This window comes from Macrotis lagotis, chromosome 1, assembly GCF_037893015.1.
Source record: "Macrotis lagotis isolate mMagLag1 chromosome 1, bilby.v1.9.chrom.fasta, whole genome shotgun sequence".
In the NCBI taxonomy this organism is placed as follows: domain Eukaryota; kingdom Metazoa; phylum Chordata; class Mammalia; order Peramelemorphia; family Peramelidae; genus Macrotis; species Macrotis lagotis.
Genome location: NC_133658.1, coordinates 892,742,712 through 892,765,461, shown reverse-complemented (window position 1 = coordinate 892,765,461; position 22,750 = coordinate 892,742,712). Strand labels below are relative to the sequence as shown.

Sequence of the window (22,750 nt, the reverse complement as noted above, 5' to 3'; positions counted from 1 at the left end):
TTAACTGGTATTTCTATTAAATCCCAAGATAGGTTTTTAAAACATGGAATCAGTAGGATATTTTCCTGCATAGTATTTGCAGTGATCACTTTTTTTGTCTCCAAGGAAGCCATAAAATTTGCAATACATAAATTTTGCACATGAATTTTTTTTTTAAATTTAAAGGTGTCAGGGGTGGCTAAGTGGCGTAGTGGAGTGAATAAAGCACCGGCCTTGGAGTCAGGAGTACCTGGGTTCAAATCCGGTCTCAGACACTTAATAATTACCTAGCTGTGTGGCCCTTGGCAAGCCACGTAACCCCATTTGCCTTGCAAAAACCTAAAAAAAAAAATTTAAAGGCGTCATCAGCTGGGTCCTGGATCTCTAATATACTGTGTGACAATGATTAGAATATATATATATACATTTTATAAAATAAATATTAAATGGTTACTTTGGCAAAAGCAGGAGGTTTTCTATTTACCTATAATCAGATTCCTCTCTATATTTTTTCTTTCTTTTCTTTCTACCTAGTTAGCAATCCATCTAACTCTATCCATTCATTCAAATATATATTTGTCCATCTACCTTTCCTCTATTTATCTATTCAATTATTCATTATCCATGTATTCATTCATCTGTCTGTCTACTCATTTTCATTATCTATCCATTCTTTTGTCCAATCTGTTCATCTATCATCTATCTATCCATTTATGATGGCAGAGACCAAAGAATAGTCTCCACTAATCATAATCCACCAGAAGAGGGAGTTGATGTAGGAATAGAAACAGAACTGGGAGGGAGAATCTCTTTTCTAGCACCTTCAGTGTGATCCTAGTCAAGGTACTTAACCTTTCAAGGCCTGATTCCTCACCTATAAGAGAGAAAAACATGTGCCCATGCTATATTGCTGTTCAGTTATTTCAATTGTGTCTGACTATTTGTGACCTCTTTTTTGGAATTCTCTTGGCAAAGATACTAACTGGAATGGTTTGCAATTTCCTTCATCTCATTTTTTTTTACAGATGAGGAAACTGAGGCAAATAGGGTTAAGTTGATTTGTCCAGATTCACACAGCTAGTAAGTGTCTGAAGCTGGATTTGAACTCATGAAGATATGAAACTTTCTCATTCTAAGCCCAGTGGATTATAAATGAAGTAATAAATATGTATTTTGTAAATCCTAAACTACTATATAATTGAGGGATCTGGATATAATGGAGAAAGCACAATATTCTTTGTCTGAGGACCTGGGTTTGCATCCTAGCCCTTCTACTTTATGTGACCTGGGAAAGTCACTTCACCTCTGGGTGTGTTTCTTCATCCATAAAATGAAGCAGTTGAACTAAATGGCTTTTCAGGTCCCTTTTAAGTCTAAATTTATGGCTCTATGAATTGTTGGTTATTATTCCTCTCAAAGGACCAATATGATTTTCTGCTTCCTATTTGATCACAGTTAATGAGTACTTTTCTTTGAAAGAAAATGCCATTTTTTTCTTCTCTTGAATTTCAGTTGCATAATCCTTTGCATAAAGGAAAATTATGTTTAAAAAGACTTTTATTGATGTATCCTGAGTGCAATTGGATCATAAAACTAACAGTAGAGGTAGAAAGGGCCCTTGGGTTCATCTCATCCAACCTCCTCATTTTAGAAGTGAGAATGCTAAGGCTAAGAGAATAAATGGCAGAACCAGGATGTCATCCTGGTGGAAAGGATGCTAAGCATGTCACCGAAGGACTTGAATTCAAATCCTGATTCTCACTCTAACTATCCCTGTGACTCATTCTCCAGGCCTCAGTTTGTCCTATAAAATAAAGTAGTTGGACTCAATGCCTGAGATCCCTTATGATTCTAAGTCAATCCAAACCCAGGCCTAGATCCTCTGGACAGTGTATCTTTTCCCAAGCTTCCTTCAGGAAAAAAGCTATTTGCTCCATGGGACACGGGAAGATTTCTTTACTAGAAAAGGAGTAGGGATGAGAAGGGGAAGAAGTGGGTCAACAAAGGAACTAGAAAGTACCTTACGTGTGTCTTCATCTCATGGGAGGCATCGTTTGTTAAGTGTCCTAGGATCAGCCAGCATGAGGGGCAAGTGTCATAGGGTCAGCCAGCCAGCTTGAGGGGTGGGATGTGAGCCCCTCTTCTAAGCTTCTGCTGGCCCTTCTAGAGTGGGTTGCCAAACAATGAAATGACTATGATGTCACACTGTGAGGGCAGCCAAGAGACTGAGGCACAACTCTGGTCTGGTCCATTTCCGTCCTTGATATGGGTATAAGATGTTAGGAGCTGCAGAGGTCATCTAGCTCCTTTGTGTGTGTGGTTCTTTCTTTGGCAGGGTTTTTGTTACCCTTAAAAATTTTTTAAAAAAATAACTCAACAGGGGCGGCTAGGTGGTGCAGTGGATAGAGCACTGGTCTTGGAGTCAGGAGTACCTGAGTTCAAATCCTGCCTCAGACACTTAATAATGACCTAGCTATGTGGCCTTGGGCAAACCACTTAACCCCATTGCCTTGCAAAAAACTAAAAAACAAACAAACAAACAAGCAAAAAAAACTCAACAAAAGAGCTCTGAAACAGATGGGAAGATCTGGGTCCTGAAACTCTCAAAGAAAGGCAAAATGACTTGTTTTGTGTCAAGTAAGGGAAGACCAAAGAGGACAACTGAATTCATTTAAGTGGACTTGAATGAATGACACTTTTATTGAATGATAATTATAGTTAGCTTTTGCATAGCACCTATAATGTGCCAGACGTGCCTGTGGGAGGTAAGTACTGTTATAAATCCTCATTTTACAGTTAAAGAAACTGGGGCAAATAATGGTTAAATGGTTGGTTAAGGTCTCAGACTTAGATTTGAATCTGCACCTTTCTAACTCAAGACCCAACCACCTAACCACCTCAGAGGACCTTTGCCTTCCTTGAAGCACATTCCATCTTGTCTCCTTTAACTGTCCAAAGGACCCTTTAAGAGCAGGCATAATTATCCTCCCATGAGAGGAGAAGAAGCCTTGAGGGCAGAGACTGTCTTACTTTTGTTGCACTGAGCTGTAGTATGCCTAGTTCTTAATAGTTCTTAAATGTGTTTTTGATTTCTCAATATCTTCATGGTCATCCAGGTTCAGGGTCAGGATCAGAGTTAGGGGCTTTAGAGCCAAGAAAAACCTTCAAGACCATTTAGTCTAGGGACTGGAAACCTTTGGCAGCCTGTGGAAATCTCTAGACTCCTTTCCAGAATAATATTCTTCAGTGCATAAAATAAATCCGATCCTAAAGGAAACCAATTTTATTGAAATACAGCTATTAAATATTGAAAATGAAACAAATTCAAGGACCCCAGGCTAAGAACTACTGATCTAGTCCAACTCCAACCTTAGAAGTAATTTTGCAGAGGAGGAAACTGGAACTAGGAAAAGGAATTTTATAAATACACATATTTACATAGACACACATACATAATACATATATATTTGCACATAATACACATATATACCTATACATACATACATGCATATAAATATGTACATACCCATTCACATAGACATATACCTATATACATAGACACACATATATACACACACACACACACATATACATGTAGCTAAGTGGAGCTATGGATTAAATGCCTGCCCTAGAGTCAGGAGGGCTTATCTTCCTGAGTTCAAATCCAACCTCAGATACTTCCTAGTTGTGTGACCCTGGGCAAATCACTTTACCCTGTTTGCCTCAGTTTCCTCATCTATAAAATGATCTGGAAAAATGACAAACCACTCCAAGAAACTCCAGATGGGATCACAAAGAGTCAGGACTGAATGAAACAACCGAACAATAACAAAATCTATCCCCCCCAAAAGACATTATATTAATCAAACAAGATATAACCTTGAGGAAAAGGACTTTTTCCTTTAATTTTCTTGGTATATCCAACAAAATGAGTTATAGTGGGATCTTTTCTTGGCACTTATGATCAAGGATCATACGTCAAGGATATGGATTATATCCTATGTTATATGGTATCATATATTAATCCTATGTCCTTAAGTCAAGGATCATGAATTAAGAACCCCAAGGGATGTTTTGCTCCTGTCTTGTCCAATCCTCTCATTTTATAGGTGAATTAGTAGCAGAGCATGAGAATTTGCACTCATCTCTTCTCACAGCTGAATGCTGTGTCTCTCGAGAATCCCATTCTCTTAACTTTCAGCCCAGAGCTCTTTGTCCATGATCATGGTCCTGGAGGTGGTTGCCTATCTCCACTGATGAAAACAGATGTAACCTGGAGTTGTAGAATTAGAAGCCCTTCCAGGGCAGGGACTGGTTTTCATTGTTGTGTCTGTGTTTTCTCATATCTACTATAGTAACTGGCACACATCACTGGTTACTTAAATATTTGTGAACTTCTTGATTGCCTAGGCAGTTCTTGTCACAGAGCAGTTACTCTTTAAACTTGTTGAATCATATTAAAATAGGAGGGATTTAGATTAGGCTTAAGGAGTCAGGAGGTTAGAATATATTGTTCGGGGAGCTGGTGTGGCCTCTCTTCTGCAAAGCTTTAAGAGTAGGATAGAAACCATTGTATTGCATGAGTAGAGTCAGTCATGCCTAGAAGCAGGGGGAGCAGAACTCTTGTGGTCCCTTCTAATATCATCTATAAAATAGGTTTAATAAATAGCCTACCTCCTAGGGTGTTGGAAGATCAATGAGACAGCATTTGTAAAATGCTTTGCAAACCATAAAGAGTTTTATAATTGCTTTGTTGTTGAATTGTTTTTCAATTGTGTCCAAGTCTTTGTTACCTTACTTGGAATTTTTCCATGCAGAGATACTGGAATGGTTTGCTATTTCCTTAACCAGTTTATTTGAGAGATGAAGAAAAGGGTCATATAGTTAGTAAATTTCTGAGGCCAGTTTTAGATTCAGATTTTCCTGACTCCTGGCCAGTTATTCTATTCACTGTGCCACCTAGGTGCCCCATAGAAATCCTAGCTTGTTATTCTGTGATTTCATCCACAGATGTGTTTAGAGCCATGGACCCAGCATGTACTCCTGCCTGCTGGGAATTTCTGTTTTATAGTCTTATATAATGCACATCTTTTTTTTTTTTTATTTCTGGTGTTCTAGGGTTTTTTTTTTTTTTTGTCATTGTTCTAATTCTATTTTAAGTTTTACTGATGGATCTTGATTTTAACCTGAAGGCATTTCTTGATGTGCCTTCCTGCCACTGAATCTTTACTTTTAATGGTTCTCTTAGAAAATGAAGGATAAACAACAACTTTTAAAAGAGAAAATAGTTGAACCAAACTATCATGGTGCTATAAAAGGGGTCTTGGTTCAGAAGTCAAAGAACCTTTGGTTCTTACTGTGTGACCCTGGACAGTTTTCAAACTTCTTGGCTCTTAGTTTTATCATCTGTCAAATGAGGGGATTGATGGCCACCTTTAGGTTCTAATTCTATGACCTATGACCATCTAGCAGCATGATTCCATCTGACAGCAAATACAGCATTCCACCTTTTTATCCTCTCCCCTACCTCTTTACTGAGAGGAGAATGGCATAATTCAGATTTGTTCTCTGACCCTAAGATTGTTCCTAAGAGTTAATCAGAGTCTGTGACTATCTTTTGTTATTATTATTTTTTTTTAGGTTTTTGCAAGGTAAATGGGGTTAAGTGACTTGCCCAAGGCCACACAGCTAGGTAATTAGTAAGTGTCTGAGACTGGATTTGAACCGGGGTACTCCTGACTCCAGGGCCGGTGCTTTATTCACTATGCAACCTAGCCGCCCCTATTATTTTTATTATTACTGAATCATTCTATTTCTTCTTTCTTCCCTTTGGATTTAGTTGTTGTATCATTCTTTTATTTCTTTTTTCTTCCTTTTGGATTTAGTTATTGTATTATTCTTCTGTCCTGGATCAGTCCATTCCAGTCTACTCAGGATTTGTTTAGAGGGTTCAAAGTGAACAGGCTGCTGGCTTCATCTAAGTGAGAAGGCAACCTGAAGGCATCACCTGCTTCCTTCCACTTGGCTCCAACAAGATCTTGTGGGTCAAGTCTGGCCTCTGCTCCTTCTGAGGACAAAACTCACTTCTCCATGAACTAGAGATTAGAAGGAAAGTGAGGCTGCCCCATTTGCATTAAATAGGTCTAATATTTCCTACCTCTCAGTAGTTTGGGAGGCTTAATTATTTGTAAAACATGCACTTGAAAAACTTTGGGATGGAGCATGTGAAGAATGTACAGCATCCCATGAAAGCAGCCATAAAAGCTAATGGATCCTGTCATGTACCAGAGATAGAGTTTTCCATATTGTGCCTTTCTTTTTTTTTTTTTAGGTTTTTTTTTTTTTTGCAAGGCAAATGGGGTTAAGTGACTTGCCCAAGGGCACACAGCTAGGTAATTATTAAGTGTCTGAGACCGGATTTGAACCTAGTGACTCCTGACTCCAGGGCCGGTGCTTTATCCACTGCGCCACCTAGCTGCCCCCCATATTGTGCCTTTCAAAGGAGTTCAGTTGGGTGGATGAAAAACTGGAGTTAATTTCAGGATAAGAATATAATGAAGAAAATTACTTTCCTTTCCCTTCAAATGAGAGCGTTACTATAGGAATCTGGGGTTCTCAAATGTCAGCTCTGATATTTTGAGATACTGAAGTCTTGAAAGTCCTAAAAGCCTTTTGGATCTTACCATGGTCCTTCTTGGTGAGGTCTGGAACGAGTGCCCTCCTAAAGTGACCTTGTTTGTTTTTTCTTTTTTTGATGGCAGATATCGATGACATTCATCGCTTTCTCACCATATTCTACCAGCCGCAGGCAGATGTCATTGAAGCAGCTCAGAAACTGCTCTCTGATGAGCGGGCTCCCTTGAGGCAGAAACTCCTTGTGGACTTCCTTCACAACATTAATGAAAACATCCAGGCAGAAACTCGAGAGGAGGATGGGCCATGGTTTGAAGGCATGTTCTAGACGATTGTTCCCTTGGAGGGCTGGTGCATTAACTGTCCTGTGATTTGGGGGTGGAAGGTATACCCCTGATCCAGAGAGTTGAGTCCTGTCTCAGCCAAGCAAACTGGAACAAGTAAAGACCAGTGTAATACACACACACACACACACACACACACACACACACACACACACACACATATGTATATAGTAGTTCAAGGAAACAGATGGAGTTAGAAGATTGGTTTCAAATCATGGACCTGCCATTTACTTGGGTCTTGGGTAAATCAATGTATCTTTTGTAATCCCCTCATCAGTAAAAGGAGGGGATTGTCCTTGATGCCCTCTCAGGTTACATCCAATGAACACACTTCTCTGAAGCTTCTTTGGGCTACCCTCCTTCCAAATTGGGATAAAAACCACAGACAGTTATTTATAACTGAGTTTGTTGAATTGTTTGGAGATCTCATCCAAGTCCTTTTCTTTTCTTCCCATTTCTTACTCAGGATGATTTTCAAATATTAGGGCTTTCATGAAAACATGAAGTTAAGAGGCAAGGTGATTCAGTGGTAGGAGTAAATGTTCTGGAATTAGAAGGTTCAAATCTCTGGATTGTTACTTTCTACTTGGGTGATGTTGAACAGGTCATTTAACTTTTTTGAGACTTGCTTTGCTTATCTGTAAAGTGAGGGTGTAGGATTATTTAGCCTTTAAAGTTTCTTTCATCTCCATACCTGTAAAATTGTGATTAGAATATATGGTGGGATCTTTGATTTCAAATTTCATCAGCATGGGAATTTCCTTCCCTTTGCCGTTTGCCCCTTATTTCTCAAATTAATCCTAGAGCGTCACCCAAAGGGGTGATAGGATCATAGATTTATAGTTGAAAGGGATCTTAGAGATACTTAATCCAACACTCTTCATTTTACATAAGAGTAACCTGAGGCTCAGGGACATTGAGTGACTTGGTCACAATCATACAGCTAGTAGATATAAGGGGACAAATTTGAACTCCAAAGTCAACATTCTTTCCCATTCTGCCTGTATACGTGTGTAGGTATCATTTGAATAAAGCTCTTACTGGCAAATCAATGTATAGAACTGAATATCAGAAGTTGCTGGTAGAGGACCTAATTTTCTTGCTTTCCAAGAGCTGAAAGTTTTTGTAGATGGTGCTATCTTGGTCTGTGCCAATGGAACAGAGATCTATTATGATTTTCTTTTAAGAATTTCATTATTTGCTACTAAACTAACTATAAGGGATTCTGGATCATTGTGGTACTCACTTTTTGAGTTAGAGGATCTGGAATCGAATTTTATCCCTATTTGTGACAAATCTAATAATAATGATGATGAAAAATAATTGGCACTTATATAAATGCTATATACATATAACTATTATGTGTATAAATATAAAACTACATATATAATTATACTATATAACTATACCATGTATACTATATAAATGTACCATATATACTATATAAATATACCATAAATAGATATATAGTACTTACTGTATATCCAGGCTAAAGCATTTTTTTTGTTTTTTGTTTTGCAAGGCAATAAGATTAAGTGACTTGCCTAAGGTCACCTAGCTAGGTAATTATTATGTGTCTGAGGCTGGATTTGAACTCAGGTCCTCCTGACTCCAGGACTCTGCGCCACCTAGCTATCCCAAGGCTAAAGTCTTTAATAAATGATATCTAATTTGATCCTGACAACACCCCTGGGAGGTAGATGCTATTATTTTCTTCCTTTTACAGTTATGGAAACTGAGGCTAAGAGTCTAATTGACTTGCCCAGGATCACATAGCTAGTACATGTCTGAGACCACATTGAAACTCAGGTCTTTCTGTCTTCAGACCTGTTGCTCTGTCCATTGTTCCATCTACCTCTCTCAGGGCCTCAGTTTCCTCATCTGAAAAATAAAGGGGTTTAAAAATGAATTCTAAGTTCCTTTCTGGTTTCAAATTTATGATCCTATAATCTGATTTCTCATAATTCAAGCAAGTCTTGGTTAAGAAAAGCCTATGAAGATAATAAACATTTTGGCCAAGAGAAGAAGTCCGTGCAATCTGAATTCATTGTAGGATGCTATTCAGCATCTTTCTCCTTTTCTGTTAGGAAAGCTCTTTCTGTCCCACTGGTGTGTTCCATGTTGGTATCTTCTCTTTCCTTCCAGGTTTGGAGTCTCGGTTTAGGAATAAGTCTAGCTACTTGAGGTATAGCTGTGAGAGCCGCATACGGAGTTATCTGAAAGAGGTGAGTGTCTGTTCAAAGTCAAGAATGTTGGCTTGGCCAGATCACTTCTGTGTTATGAAATGGACCATATGGGAAAGATTTTAATCCAGGAGCCTCTTGTGGGATTGCTTCCCATGGGCCTGGGTCCTGCTTCTGGCCATCTGCTCAGCTGACTCATCTGCTGAAGTCTTGAAGGTGGTAAGAAAGAACACTTACCTTCTATTATTTCAGAATCTTAGTATGGTATAGTGGTAGGAATGCTGCCTGTGGAGTCAGAAGACCTGGAATCAAATCTTGCCTCTGACTCTCTTTATTCTTGACTCTGGGTAAATCACTTAACCTCCCTTGGCCTCAGTTTCCTCATGTGTAAAATGAGAGGATTGGACTAGATTCAGTCTTGAAGTTATGCCATCTATGATCTTGTGGAACAATGGAAAGAATGCTGGATGGAGAATCAGGAAGACCTGATGATATGAATTGTCTGTGTGACCCTGGGCAAGTCACTTAACCTCTCTCTGTCTCAGTTTCTTCATGTATAATATGAGATTTAGTCCTCTAAAGTTCCATTTATTTATTTAAGGATGGTTTTATTTTATTTTATTTTTCCCTGGTTACATATAAAAAACAAGTTTTAACATTCATTTTTAAAACTTTGAGTTCTGAATCCTTTCCTCTTCTTCCCCTACATCTTCTTTGAGAAGCAGTTAATTTGATGTAAGTTAAAAATGTGTAGTCATGCAAAACATTTCCAGAATAGTCATGTTGTGAAAGAAACCACTGACCCCCCAAACCTCAAGAAAAATAAAGTAAATAAATAGAATATTCAGACACCATCAGCTCTCTCTCTCTCTCTCTCTCTCTCTCTCTCTCTCTCTCTCTCTCGGGATGGATAGCATTCTTTATCACAAGTCTTTCAGAGTTGTCTTGGGTCACAGCACTGCTGAGAAAAGCTAAGTCATTCACAAAGCTAAGTCATTCACTTAGTGAATGTGCTGTTAATTTGTTTATAATATATTTCACATAGCATCTGCTCATGTCTTTCCAGGCTTTACTGAGAGCATTCTGCTCATCATTTCTTATAGTAGAGTAGCATTCCCTTATACCACAGTTTATTTAGCCATTCCTCAACTAATGGGCATCCCCTCAATTTTCTGTTCCTTGCCACTGGAAAAGAACTGCTATGAATATCCCTATCCATAGGTTCTATTTAATTATAAAGCTGTAAATGGCGAGTGTTTAGAACTTATCTGTAAATAAAGGATGTAGAGGATCATGGACTTGGATCTAGAAAAGTCACCAGAGATCTAGAACAACCTCTTCTTTTTGCAAATAAAGAAACTGAGGCATATCAGATGAACTGGCTTGCCCAATCACAGGTGTTTCTGCCAGGCAGAAATGGGATTTGAACTTGGATTTCTATAGAACTATTTTTTTATATTTTTTTTATATTTTTCTATTATTTTTGAGGCAGCTTAGTTGGTTTAGGGGATAGAGAGTTGGAACTGGACTCAAGAAGTCCTCAGTATAACCTCTGCCTCAGATACTTAATAGCTATTTAACCCTAGAAATCATTTTCATCTCTCTGTATCTCAGTTTATTTCCTCATCTGTAAAATGGGATTATTACTAGGCTACTTTCCAGAATTGTTGTTAGGATAAACTGAATATTTTATAAATCTTAAAGTGCTACATAAATGCTAATTATTATTATTCTTGGAATTTTGGGATGAGGTAGGTAGGGGATGGGCAATCAGGATTAAATGACTTGATCAGGGTCATAGAGCTAGTAAGTGTCTGAGGCCAGATTTAAACTTAGATCCTCCTGTCCACTGTATCACCTAGGTCCTCCTCCTTGAGATCTTAGATTTTGCTATTGAAAAGTAGAATCACAAGACTGTGAATTTAAAATTGGAAGAGACCTGAGAGGTCATTTAGTTCAACCCTCTCATTTTACAGATGAGGAAACTGAGGACTAGAAAGGTCAAGTATATATCCCGCTTAACTCATAGCTGGTCACACATGATCTAGAATTTCCTTCAGATTTTTAAAAAATTGACGTGAATAAAGTAGTGGATACATTTTCAAGGAGTTCTCAAGAAAAGGATTCTTTATGCTCTGGCATTGTTAAGTGAATGAACAGATTTTGCATCATTTTCCATGGAGGAAGAATGTTACCAGGTCTTGGTTTTTCCCTACCTGGGATTCACTGAGAAGGTGACAGCTGGTGCTATTGTTTCCAAGGGGCGGGAATATCAGTTTTCTCTTCCCGCCTCTTCCCACCCATTCTGCCTTGCCTGAACATACCATCTATGCTCTTCTTCAACACTGAAGAATATACTTTCTGAGATATCATGATTACACAGGACAGCTGCAGGCTTGTCACCTCTTTCCTCTGGGTCAAACTCAATCAAAGCATCTGGTGATGAAAATACAAACTCTCAAGGGCCTCTCAGATTGATGATATATACGTGTCCTGCTTGAACTTAGCCTAATAGTAAGGTGGTGTAAAACTTCCATGGAGACAGTGCCTGCCAATAAAATAAGCCTGGAGAGAAGCCCTGGTAAATAAATATGCAAGTGAAGGTTCTGGGCTTTATTCTCATTTTTATTTTTGAAAGCTTCGGCTTCTCAGTTCTGTGTCCTCATACCACAGACATCCGAATTCATCATCTCTTCTAGTCAAGACTCTTTGAAGAGTCTCTAAATGGGTTTTCTACATCCATTTTCCCCTCTCCATTTCAATCTCCAAGATTATTTCCAAAGTATTTTTCCCAAAGAACGGTCTGAACCCCAACAAGCTACAGGTGTTTCTTGCTCCCTCCAGGATAAAATAGAACTCTTCTGTTTGACATTTAAAGCTCCTGCGACTTTTGCTTTTTTTTGGTAGGCTGATTATATGTTTATCTTCCTCTTACAATTAATGTTACAGCCAAACTGGTCTATTCCTTTTTTCTATAAATGACTCGCAGGGCAGCTAGGTGGTACAATGTCAAAGTACTGGCCCTGGAGTAAGGAAGAACATTTTCCTGAATTCAAGTCCATCCTCAGACACTACTAGCTGTGTGATTGTGGGCAAGTTACTTAACTCTCAGTTTTGCCTCAGTTTCCTCATCTGTCAAATGAATTGGAGAAGGAAATGACAAGTCACTCCAGAATCTCTGCCAAGAAAACCCCAGATAAGACCATGAAGAGTTAGACATGATTGAAAATGACTGCACAACAATATATTGTATTTCTTTCAAGTATTTTTTTTTGCAAGGCAGTGGGGTTAAGTGGCTTGCCCAAGGCCACACAGCTAGGAAATTATTGAGTGTCTGAAGTCAGATTTGAACTCAGGTCCTTCAGATTCCAGGGCCGGTGCTCTTATCTACTGCACCACCTAGCCACCCCTATACATTGTATTTCTAACCTATACTTCTTGTCTCTCCAAGTTTAGGGGTTTAGTTTAAATGCTATCTTCTTTCAGAAACCTTTTCTGTTTAACTCTCCACCTCCCTTGGTTAATGCCCCATATCAATTGGCTGTGAATTTATTTTGTATCTATTTACCTAATTGGTGATTCTGTTGTATCCTTGAAACTTTAGCCTGGCATTGAAAAAAAAATTGGACCGAATTTGTCATTTCATTGATGTCAGAAATTCCTTATATCAATGTACTGTCAATGCAGTTTTATAGATTTTAGAGAATTGTCTGGGCCAACTTGCTCAGGGTCATAGAGCTACCCTGTATCACAGACTTGATTTGAAGCCAGTTCTTCTAATGATGAAACCAACTCTTTATTTCTATGCTCCAAATACCTCTTACCTTTTTAAAATTTCTTTTTTGTCCTTAATAGTATTTTCCTTTTATTTCCAACTACATGTAAAGATAGTCAATATTCATTTTGTGAGATTGAGTTCCAAATTTTTCTCCCTCTTTCTCTTCCCTCCACCCTTCCCAAGACAACAAGCAGTCAGATATGGATTTTACATGTATATGTTAAACATATTTCCACAGTAGTTATATTGTGAAAGAAGGATCAAAACAAGGGGAAATCCTCAAAAAAGAAAAAAAAACCAATATTGAAAATAATATGCTTTGATCTGCATTCAGACTCCATGGTTCTTTCTCTGGATGCAGACACCTCTTACCTTATGGCTAATAAAGGTTTATTGATTAGTTGAAAAGCAGGCCTACTTCAACAGCTCCACTTGAAAACATGTTCCATTGCACCACCTGTTAGATGGAAGCAAAGGATCTGTGTCATGGCTTGCATGATTGATGCCCCTGGGCTTTCTGTCTTCTTATAGGTAAATGCTCATGCCTCCACCCTAGATCCCCAGCCTCGTGCAGAGTATCTGAAAATCATTGGACATATGGGTGAGAAACTGAAATCAATGCGTTACAATGGCAGCTACTTTGATAGGAGAGAAAAAGGGAGACAGAGTCTTTGTACACCAGAAGGCTGGTTCTCTTGTCAGGTGAGTGATGGGATGCTCACTCAAAAGTGAGCAGCTATTGCCTATGGGACCAAGTCTGAGTCTTCAGTCTTATCATTTTTCCTGTTAATTTTTCCTTCCTTCCTTCCTTCCTTCCTTCCTTCCTTCCTTCCTTCCTTCCTTCCTTCCTTCCTTCCTTCCTTCCTTCCTTCCTTCCTTCCTTCCTTCCTTCCTTCCTTCCTCTTTCTCAATTTCTTTTTTTGGTGAGGCAATCAAGGTTAAGTCACACAACTAGTAACATCTGCTCTCTCTGCCCTTATAATGAAGGGCTTGATCTGGGTTTGTAGGGAACCAAACTGGCAGTATATGGAAACTATTAACTTTTTTTTGTTAAAAGGAGGTTTTTTTTACATCCTCTGCTTTCCAATTTAGAATTTCAGAATCTCAGAGACAGAAGGGATCTCAGAGGCCATGTAGTCTAAACTGTACCTGTGAGATTCCTTCCTAGAATACCCCCCTACAAGTGATCATCCAATCAACTGTGGACCTTAACCAGTGAGTTTCCTAAATAAAGGATGAATTAGTATTAAACCAAAATTGTTATGATTGTTATGAGCTTTAAATACAAGATTGAGGAATTTTCATAGAAGAGGGGGAAAAAGAGAGCTCATCATATCTTATGGTTATTTAAGAAGTAAAAAAGGAGAGATTAACTACAACTGAGTAGCATTGCCAGTGTAGCTCCAATCCAGTATCCTGTGACAGAATGATTAATGGACTTGGAGAGGAAATTTCCAGAGTGATAGATTTCTGAGGTAGGAGAAACCTTAGAGGTTCTCCAGATGACATGGAAACCCAGGAAAAGGACCCAACCTCACACAAAGAGAGAGAGGGGCAGAGCTATAATTCAAACTCCGGTCTTCTGATTCCATTTCTAGTGTTCTTTATCCTGTGCCCTTCTATGGCATGCTCCAGGGATCTGCCCTGGGCCTTATTTTATTCAATATAGTTTTAAAAATTCAATGATGTCTTTTGTTTGCCTGGTAAATATAAGTTTAACTCTGAATCTCTCCATCTCTCTACTGCTGCTCAGACAGTGAGATTTTGTACCAAAGAATTAAAAAGAAAGGAAATAAAAAACAAACAGCTCCACAAAACATAAACAACACCTCCTGTTCAGTATTTTTTTTTATCAGTTACTCTGGTAGAGATAAGAAATGCTTGCTTATCCATGTGGCAGATGGCACAAAACTAGAAGGCTTAATTATTATATCAGATGATGCCATCAGCATCCAAAAATATCTAGAACAGTAGACCAAATCTTAAGGGCATGTAGTTCAATAAAGAGAAATGTCAAGGACTACCAAGGAATTAAAAAACAAATCAAAACAAAATGGTATGAGGAGAGGACAGAAAAGATGGGTCTAGGCAACAGTTCATATCAACAGGAAGTAAGGGTGAGAGTGGACTACAACAGGAATCAAAAATGTGTTCTAGCAGTGAACTTTGGCTGTGTTAATAGGATCAGAGCAAGGGCAATGCATCTCCTTTAATTCTAGAGACTTTCTTCTTAGATTATTCCCAATGACTCTTGTCTCGATCTTGTTTGAACACAGCTGTTTGCCTGTTGTATCTCCCATTAGACTGAGTTCCTTGAGAGCTGGGACTGTTGTTTGCCATTCTTTGCCAGGCAATTAGCACAGTGCCTGGAATATAGTAAGTGCTTAATAAATGCTTAGTGTTTTGTATAGCTTCGCTATTCTCTGTCCTAGGTGGCATTCAGAGCCACATCATAGGAAGGATAGTGAGGGACTGGGGCATCTTAAGAAGGATATAGACAAACTGGAGGTTGACTTGGATAGGGAGGGCTCTAGAAATTATGTCATGGAAGGAGTTTTAAGTTAAGTGGGAGAAGGCTGGGTTTTTTTCCTCACTCTAAGATAAACTCCCTAATAATTAAAACTACACAAAAATATTAGGTAGTGAGCCATTAAAGTTGAAATGGAGTCTAGATGACCAATAAAGCAATCAAAAAACATTTTATTGAGAACCTGCTATAAGCCAGGTACTGTGTAGGGTACCCATCAATGCAGAAGAAAAAGTTTTTTCCCTCAGAAACTTATATCCAACAGGATAAACAAAGTCAAGGTATATATGAGACAGCCACAAGGTAATTTTTTTTTTCGGGGTGAATAAGGTACTAGCAGGGGAAGGGGAACTAGGAATAGCTTCATGTAGAAGGGAGCATTTGAGGTAAGAAATGAAGGATTCTGACATACAGAAGGGAGGATAGAATGAATTTCAGTCATTGAAAATAGCCAGTGCAAAAGTCTGAAAATGGGAAATGAAGTGTCTCATTTGAGTAAGAAGACAACTTGTTGGAGAGGTTAAAGGGGATTCTTATTCCATTATGGGTCGGACGCATCTGACCACTGAGGTCCTTTGTGACTACGATTCTCTGAAACAGATGCTTCTTTGTCTACTTCATGATAGTAGAAGTCATTTATGTTGTTCTGGGGACAGCTTGGTGCCATAGTACATAGCCCTGAGCTTGGACTCAGGAAGATTCCTCTTCCTAAGTTCAAATCTGGTCTCAGACACTTACTAGCTGTGTGACCCTAGACAAGTCATTAACCAGGTTTGCTTCCATTTCCTCAATTGTAAAATGAGCTGGAAAAGGAAATAGACTACTCTAGTATATCTGCCCAAAAAAGAAACCCAGTTGGAATTGGACATGACTAAAATGACTGAGATGTAGTTCAGGGGTTCAAGCCTGGACTTGGAATCTGAATGTCAGTGAAATTCCATCTAGATGGTGAAATCAGGAACAATCCTATTAGAAATGTTACAGTACTAGCATTATTTTCTACATAGGACAGAGCTTATGGTAATCATCTTTAAAATGATTATGTTATCTATTAATCATTTATCTTCTGCCTATTATTATATACGTTATGTTCAATTATTTTAGTCATGTGCAACTGGAGTAGTTGGTTTATTTCCTTTTCCAGCTCATTCTATAGATGAGGAAACTAGGGCAAACAGGTGAAGTGACTTCCGGGGGTCACTCAATCAGAGTCTGAGGTTGGATTTGAACTCAGGACCCTCTGAGTTCAGGCCCAGTGCTCTATCTATTGTTCCACCTGCAGCCCTATATAAATGTTATATGATATTATATATCTATGTCAGAACCTTGAAACAAATTTGCTTGGGTTTGGGTGTAGGGGGAGTGATTCATATGCAAATCATCCATTTCCTTGGCTTCTTCCATTTTTCTTCTGTAGTAGGTCTGGCAGATTTCATCTGGCATGGTGGTGATGAGGTCCTGGGGCTTTTGCTAATGCCTTGTCCCTGCTGGGGTGTGAATAGCAATTCAAGTGGTACTCTTTTCCATTTATAAATAACAAATTGAATTTCCAGCACAATCCACCTCCTGAAGCTGTGCCCTTCCTATTGTTTCTAAGTAGTTAGAGCAGTAGGTGGCTTGATGCTCGGTCTTCAGTCAGTGTCCAAGCAAGGGAAGGGGCATTAAAGACTTCCTGCTGCAAAAGTGTCTGGGGAAAGTGCAGTTTTTCTCATCTTTTATTTTTTTAAATGTAGATGATTGTAAACAGCTCTGACCATATAAAAACATTTTTTCCTACAATTCAGCAAATAGGTATTGAGTGTTTACTAGGAAGGCAGCCTGCCAGAAGAACCAATCTTGCATTCGGAAAGTCCAGGACCCACCTTTGATACTTATTAGCAGGGTGATTCTGGGCAGGTTGCTTAATTTCTCATTGCTTGTAGTTGTTCTCTAAAAGCGTAAGTTGTTTTTTTGCAATTTCAACCCAGTGGAATGTTTTTATTCATTCATTCACTCATTTAGAGCCATCTCCAGTCATCCTGATCCATATCTGACTACTGAACTCAGATGGCTCCAGAGGAGAAAGTGAGGCTGATGACTTAGTACAGCTCCCCCTCATTCAAATTCAATTCATGTGCTTATCATGATACCTACACCTTATGTCATGGTCTTCTTTGAAAACAAAGAACAAACATCATCATCATCATCATCATAATTTTTTTCCAATTACAAGTAGAGATAGGTTTTTTTTAAGTTTTTGCAAGGCATTGAGGTTGAATGACTTGCCCAAGGCCACACAGCTAGATAATTATTAAGTGTCTGAGGCCAGATTTGAACTCAGGTCCTCCTGACTCCAGGGCCAGTGCTGTATCCACTGTGACACCTAGCTGCCCCTAGAGATAATTTTCAGTATTTATTTCTGTAAAGTTTTCTCCCTTCTACTCTTTCCTCCCCTACTGAAAGACAGCAAGTAACCTGATATATGTCATAGATGTACAATCCTGTTATACCTATTTCCATATTGGGCATCTGTGAAAGAACAATCAGAATAAAAAGGGAAAAACCAGGAGAAGGGAAAATAAAAAAAAAGCTAAAAACGATGAAGATACTATACTTTGATCTGCTTTCAGATTCCCTTGTTCTTTCTCTGGATGTAGATGGCATTTTCCATTGTCTTTAGAATTGTTCAAGCTGTAAGTTGTACAAAAGTCCCAACTTCTACATTGGTAGAGGGGGTACCCTCACCATAAAGTCCCCTTGAATGAAATCAGAGACCCTAATTCTTATCCTTCTGTACAAAACTAAGGAATTAAGAGTTGTGAGGAGGAAGTGTCTATACCAGGAATTGCCTTCTTAGATGAAATCACAGGATGGAAGTCCAATATAAAACCTTATTTTATTATAATTCTGATGATCAGGGCCATAGAGGTTCAGAAAAGGAAAGATTTTGGGGAAATCAGAAAAGGTTTTGTGAAGCAAGTGGGACTTGGACTGGGTCTTCATGAATTTAGATGAACCAAGGAGCAAGGGAGGGTAGTCCAGGAGGAGGAAGACATGCACAAAAACATGTAAACCACAAGGAGGAGGATGCATTTTAACTTTGTCTTCTACTCTTTTCTCATTACCATTTCATCCAATGAAAAGATGGGCTCTGCATAGAAAGAGCTAGCTATATATTCTGAGCCAGAAACTTCTTTATACTTCCTTTGTCTTTCCCATGTTTCTAGAGTAGTCACAGAGCCACAGAACCTGAGAATGGGAAGGGACCTCAGCAACCAGTTGTTCAACCCAAACATGAAAAAAAGCATTATACTATCTCTGGCAAGTAATTATTCAAGGCTTGTGATACTCACTGTACACAGCAGTGGTGCCATAGAATTCTAGCGTTGGCATTGCCACTGCCAAGTGAGGGATGTTGGATAAATTGTCTCCCTCCTTAACTTCATTCTCTAATTCCATTCCATTATAATGAGGGGTTGAACAGGATGATCTCAAAGGTCCCTTTCAACCCTGACCTCCTGTGAAACCATATCAACTGAAGACCTTCTTTGAGGTGTTCAGGATATGAAGGATATATAAACAAGCATTTATTAATAACTGATTTTGGCTATAGCTACTAAGCTCAGGAGCACAATGTATGGCAAAAATGACTATCTCTTGCCTTCAGGGACTATCAGTTTAATGAAAGGAGAGAGAAAGAGAGAGAGAGAGAGAGAGAGAGAGAGAGGTGCGAATGGGTGGAGAGATAGTTGAATGTGTGATTGAATGGATAGATGGATAGGTAGATGGAGAGAAAGAGGAAGGGGAGAAGGGAGACAGACATATTCAGAAAGACAGAGAAGAGAGAGGAAACAGAGGAAAGAAAGAGAACAGGAGGGAGAGACACTAGGGGAGGTCAGAGACAGAGAGATGGATGGGTGGAGAGATAGATGGAGAGATGGATGGGTAGATGGATATGTGGAGAGAAAGGAGAAAAAGAGGAAGGGAGGGAAAGAAAGGAAGGGGGGATGAGACAGAGACAAACACAGGATCCAATTATTGTGAACAATGGATTCTTCTGAAATATTTGCAGTATTTAGTATTCTCACTACCTAGTTCCATTGGGTTAAAAACCAATTACCATATTTTACACAATTAAAACTTCGAACTGTTAGTTCAAGTATGTTTGAACTCTTGAGGGATTCATTATTTAAATTAGTTGTGATGTGGCTGTAAATCATTTATTAATTTCTTACTATGGGTTAGGCACTTTATTAAGGGATGAAACCCATAATTTTGAAGACAAGTCAATATAATGCATAATGCAGAGATCATTTCAATAACTAGAATTCTGGTGCTTTATTAGATGCTTAGTCATTGATTCAATTAGAAAGGTAGAGAACGTATGTCTAATCTGGAGCATACAACTTAAGACACTTTCTGACTGGAGAATTCATCCATTCATTCATTCATTCATTCAACAAACATTAAGTGCTTACTTTGGGTTATGAGCCAGGCTAGGGCTTCAAAGACAAAAGCAGATCATTCCCTGCCTTCAAGAAATGTGCATTATTTTACACTGGCACTTACTAACATGTCATATTTCAGCCTAGTCTTCAGACTTGTAACTGCCCAGATAATAAAGTGTAAGGGACATACTTGAACAATAGATGAGTTAATCCTAGAGTATTTTGGGGGCACCTGTTATGTTCCTAGAAGAGGCCTATGAGTTCTGAGGAAAATCAGTGAATTCTCTAGAGTTGGAGTTACTATGGTCCACAGGGTTAGTAGTGCAAGGCTATGAAGGAATAAGTCCTAGCATCAGAAAATTGCTTCTAGAACCAACCGTTAATTATAGACTAAAACCATCCCTGAAGCTGCTAATATTTCCTTTTTTTCCCTTTAGTCTCAAAAATATTTTTTTCAATTAATAGGTATTTATACTCCTCATTTCCATTTGGAAAAAGAAAAAGGAAAAACCAAACCCTTGTAACAAATACAGATCTCTTTTCTTCTTTCTTAAGTCCGTTCCCCCTTGGTCAGGAGATGTCTAGTTTTTCAGTTTATATAAATTATGGGCTTATTTCCCTTCTCCATAGGGAGCCATCACCCATTTCTTCACAAAATCCTATGGGATAAGAGCTTTCATTTTTACAGAAATTCATTTTACTCAGCCCGTTTGATAGAGGGGCAGTAAATTCACTGGAATTTAAATCTTTTTGTTTCCTTTTTTGTCATTTCAGGGTCCTTTCGATTTGAATGCTTGTTTGTCTAAACACTCCATCAACCCCTATAGTAACCGGGAAAGTCGAATTCTCTTCAGTACATGGAACCTAGATCACAAGTAAGTAAAGAAGAGAGTGAAGCTAGGAATTTTCAGTTCTATTCATGTATGTACCTAGTGACCCAACCAAGAGAGCAACATGTTGGTTGTTAATAAGAATAGGGACCAGATGTGTTATTTCATTAATACTAGTAATTCCTCTACTAATGCCTTGCTATTTTAGAGAGTTGCCTAGGGAGTAAAAGTGATATGACTTGCCCAAGGTCAAATAATCCCTATTTATCAGAGTCATGTTTTGAACTACATCAATCTAAATCCTTCAGGATCAGCTCTCTACTCTCTACACCAGTGGTGTCAAACTCAAATAGAAACAGGATTCACTCAACCATATATCCCTATGGGCCACATATCAGCTTCAAAAACTACATATTAGTATTATCTATATTCTATTGTATTTTTATTAATTTTGCTAAATATTTTCCAATTTAATTTTAATTTGGTTGGGGCCCCACCATGCATGTTTGCCACCTACATATTTACTTATGCTACTTCTGTTAACTAACCTTTTTTAGTATATCTAGTAACTTATTAAGACTTTATTTATTTGATTGCTTATGGCAGCAAATCAAAAGTTAGTGCTGATGCAGAGACATGGCAGTAGAGGGGCAGAGCACTTAACTTGGAGACAAAAGACCTAGGTTTGAATCCTGACCATCACAATGAAACTGTTACTATGTACGGAGGGAGTTGGAGGAGACAAGATCTGGGGGACATGGTGGTTATTTTCAGATAATTGAAAATCTGTCATGTGGGGGGAGAGTTCAGATTTGTTTTGTTAAGCCTTAGAGGGCAGATCCAGGAAGACTGATATGAAATTACTAGAGAGGGTGATTTGGACTCAATTTGAGGAAAAAACTGTAATGATCATGATAAGAATGTAATGATAAGAACTGTCCCAAATGGAATAGGCTGCCTTGGGAAAAGATAGCTTCCCCTTCTCTGGAGAAGTTCAAGCAGAGGTTAGATGCATGGTATGGTATAACAGAAATAAAAAAGTGAGATAGTCCTTAGCTTCAGGGAGTTTATATTCTATTGGTGGGGAAAGTATACACATTGACAGATGAGTTAGTATAGACTAAATATTAAATGAGGCAGTTAGGTGGTGCAGTAAAGAGAGTGCTGAGTCTGAAGTTCAGATTAGCTGTGTGACCCTGGGCAAGTCACTTCACCCTGTTTGCCTCAGTTTCCACACCTATAAAATAAGCTGGAGAAGGAAATGGCAAATCACTCCAGTATTTCTGCCAAGAAAATCCCACATGGGTCATGAAGAGTTGGACATAAAATGACCGGGCCATAATAAAGAAATATGAGCTAATAATTAAATAGCACTAATAATTAAATATATACTATATATATATATATATATATATATATATATATATACACACACAAAATTAAATAAATTCAATTAAATATATACAACATTCTGGTAAACACTAGCACTGTGAACCTGGGCATATCACCTAATCTCTTTGTGCTCTAGACTCCTAAGATTCTAAATTTTTATGAACAGAACTGACTTGGGAGTCCTTTCTGCCAGTGAGACTATAAGATCTGCTATTACTCTTATTACTTGTGCCAGTTACTGGGGCTAGGGAAATCAAGATGGAAGAAAAGAGAACAAACATTTAATTAATGCTTATATTTTTTAAGTTTTTTTATAAGGCAATGGGGTTAAAGTGACTTGCCTAAGGTCACTCAGCTAGGTAATTAGTAAGTGTCTGAAGTTGGATTTGAACTCAGGACCTCCGGACTCCAGGGCCAGTGCTCTATTCACTGCGCCACCTAGCTGCCCCTAATAAATGGTTATAAATAAGGCAGCAGAAGCAGTGGGTAGTGCAGTGGATAGAGAGCTGCATAGAGACCTTTCCTTGCCTTGCCTTTCTATTGCGTCAAGTGCTTTAAAAATATTACCTCAATCAGATCTAAAACTATGTTATAAAGTGGCAGTCATCAGACCTGTCTGGTTCTGGCCAAGAAATAGAGAAGTGGATCAGTAGGACA

General features: G+C 38.5%; 2 protein-coding genes across 9 annotated transcripts in view; one reads left to right on the top strand and one right to left on the bottom strand.

The window, feature by feature from the left end:
* The window catches only part of CEP104 (centrosomal protein 104), a 47,862-nt gene extending 45,735 nt beyond the window's left edge, over window positions 1–2,127 (bottom strand). For 3 of the 6 annotated variants that reach the window (XM_074218632.1, XM_074218631.1, XM_074218640.1), the window contains exon 1: window positions 2,000–2,126. The gene's annotated coding sequence lies outside the window, so the exon portion shown is untranslated. Of the gene's footprint in view, window positions 1–1,999 lie in introns of all 6 variants that reach the window. The other 3 variants (XR_012474621.1, XM_074218636.1, XM_074218637.1) reach the window with 3 other exon arrangements.
* DFFB (DNA fragmentation factor subunit beta) overlaps window positions 1–22,750 on the top strand; it is a 45,214-nt gene that overhangs the window by 5,723 nt on the left and 16,741 nt on the right. For all 3 annotated transcript variants that reach the window (XM_074218642.1, XM_074218641.1, XM_074218643.1), the window contains 4 exons: window positions 6,741–6,929; window positions 9,102–9,181; window positions 13,449–13,619; window positions 20,646–20,746. In XM_074218642.1, coding sequence (XP_074074743.1) covers window positions 6,741–6,929; window positions 9,102–9,181; window positions 13,449–13,619; window positions 20,646–20,746 — 541 coding nt within the window. The remainder of the gene's footprint in view (window positions 1–6,740; window positions 6,930–9,101; window positions 9,182–13,448; window positions 13,620–20,645; window positions 20,747–22,750) is intronic.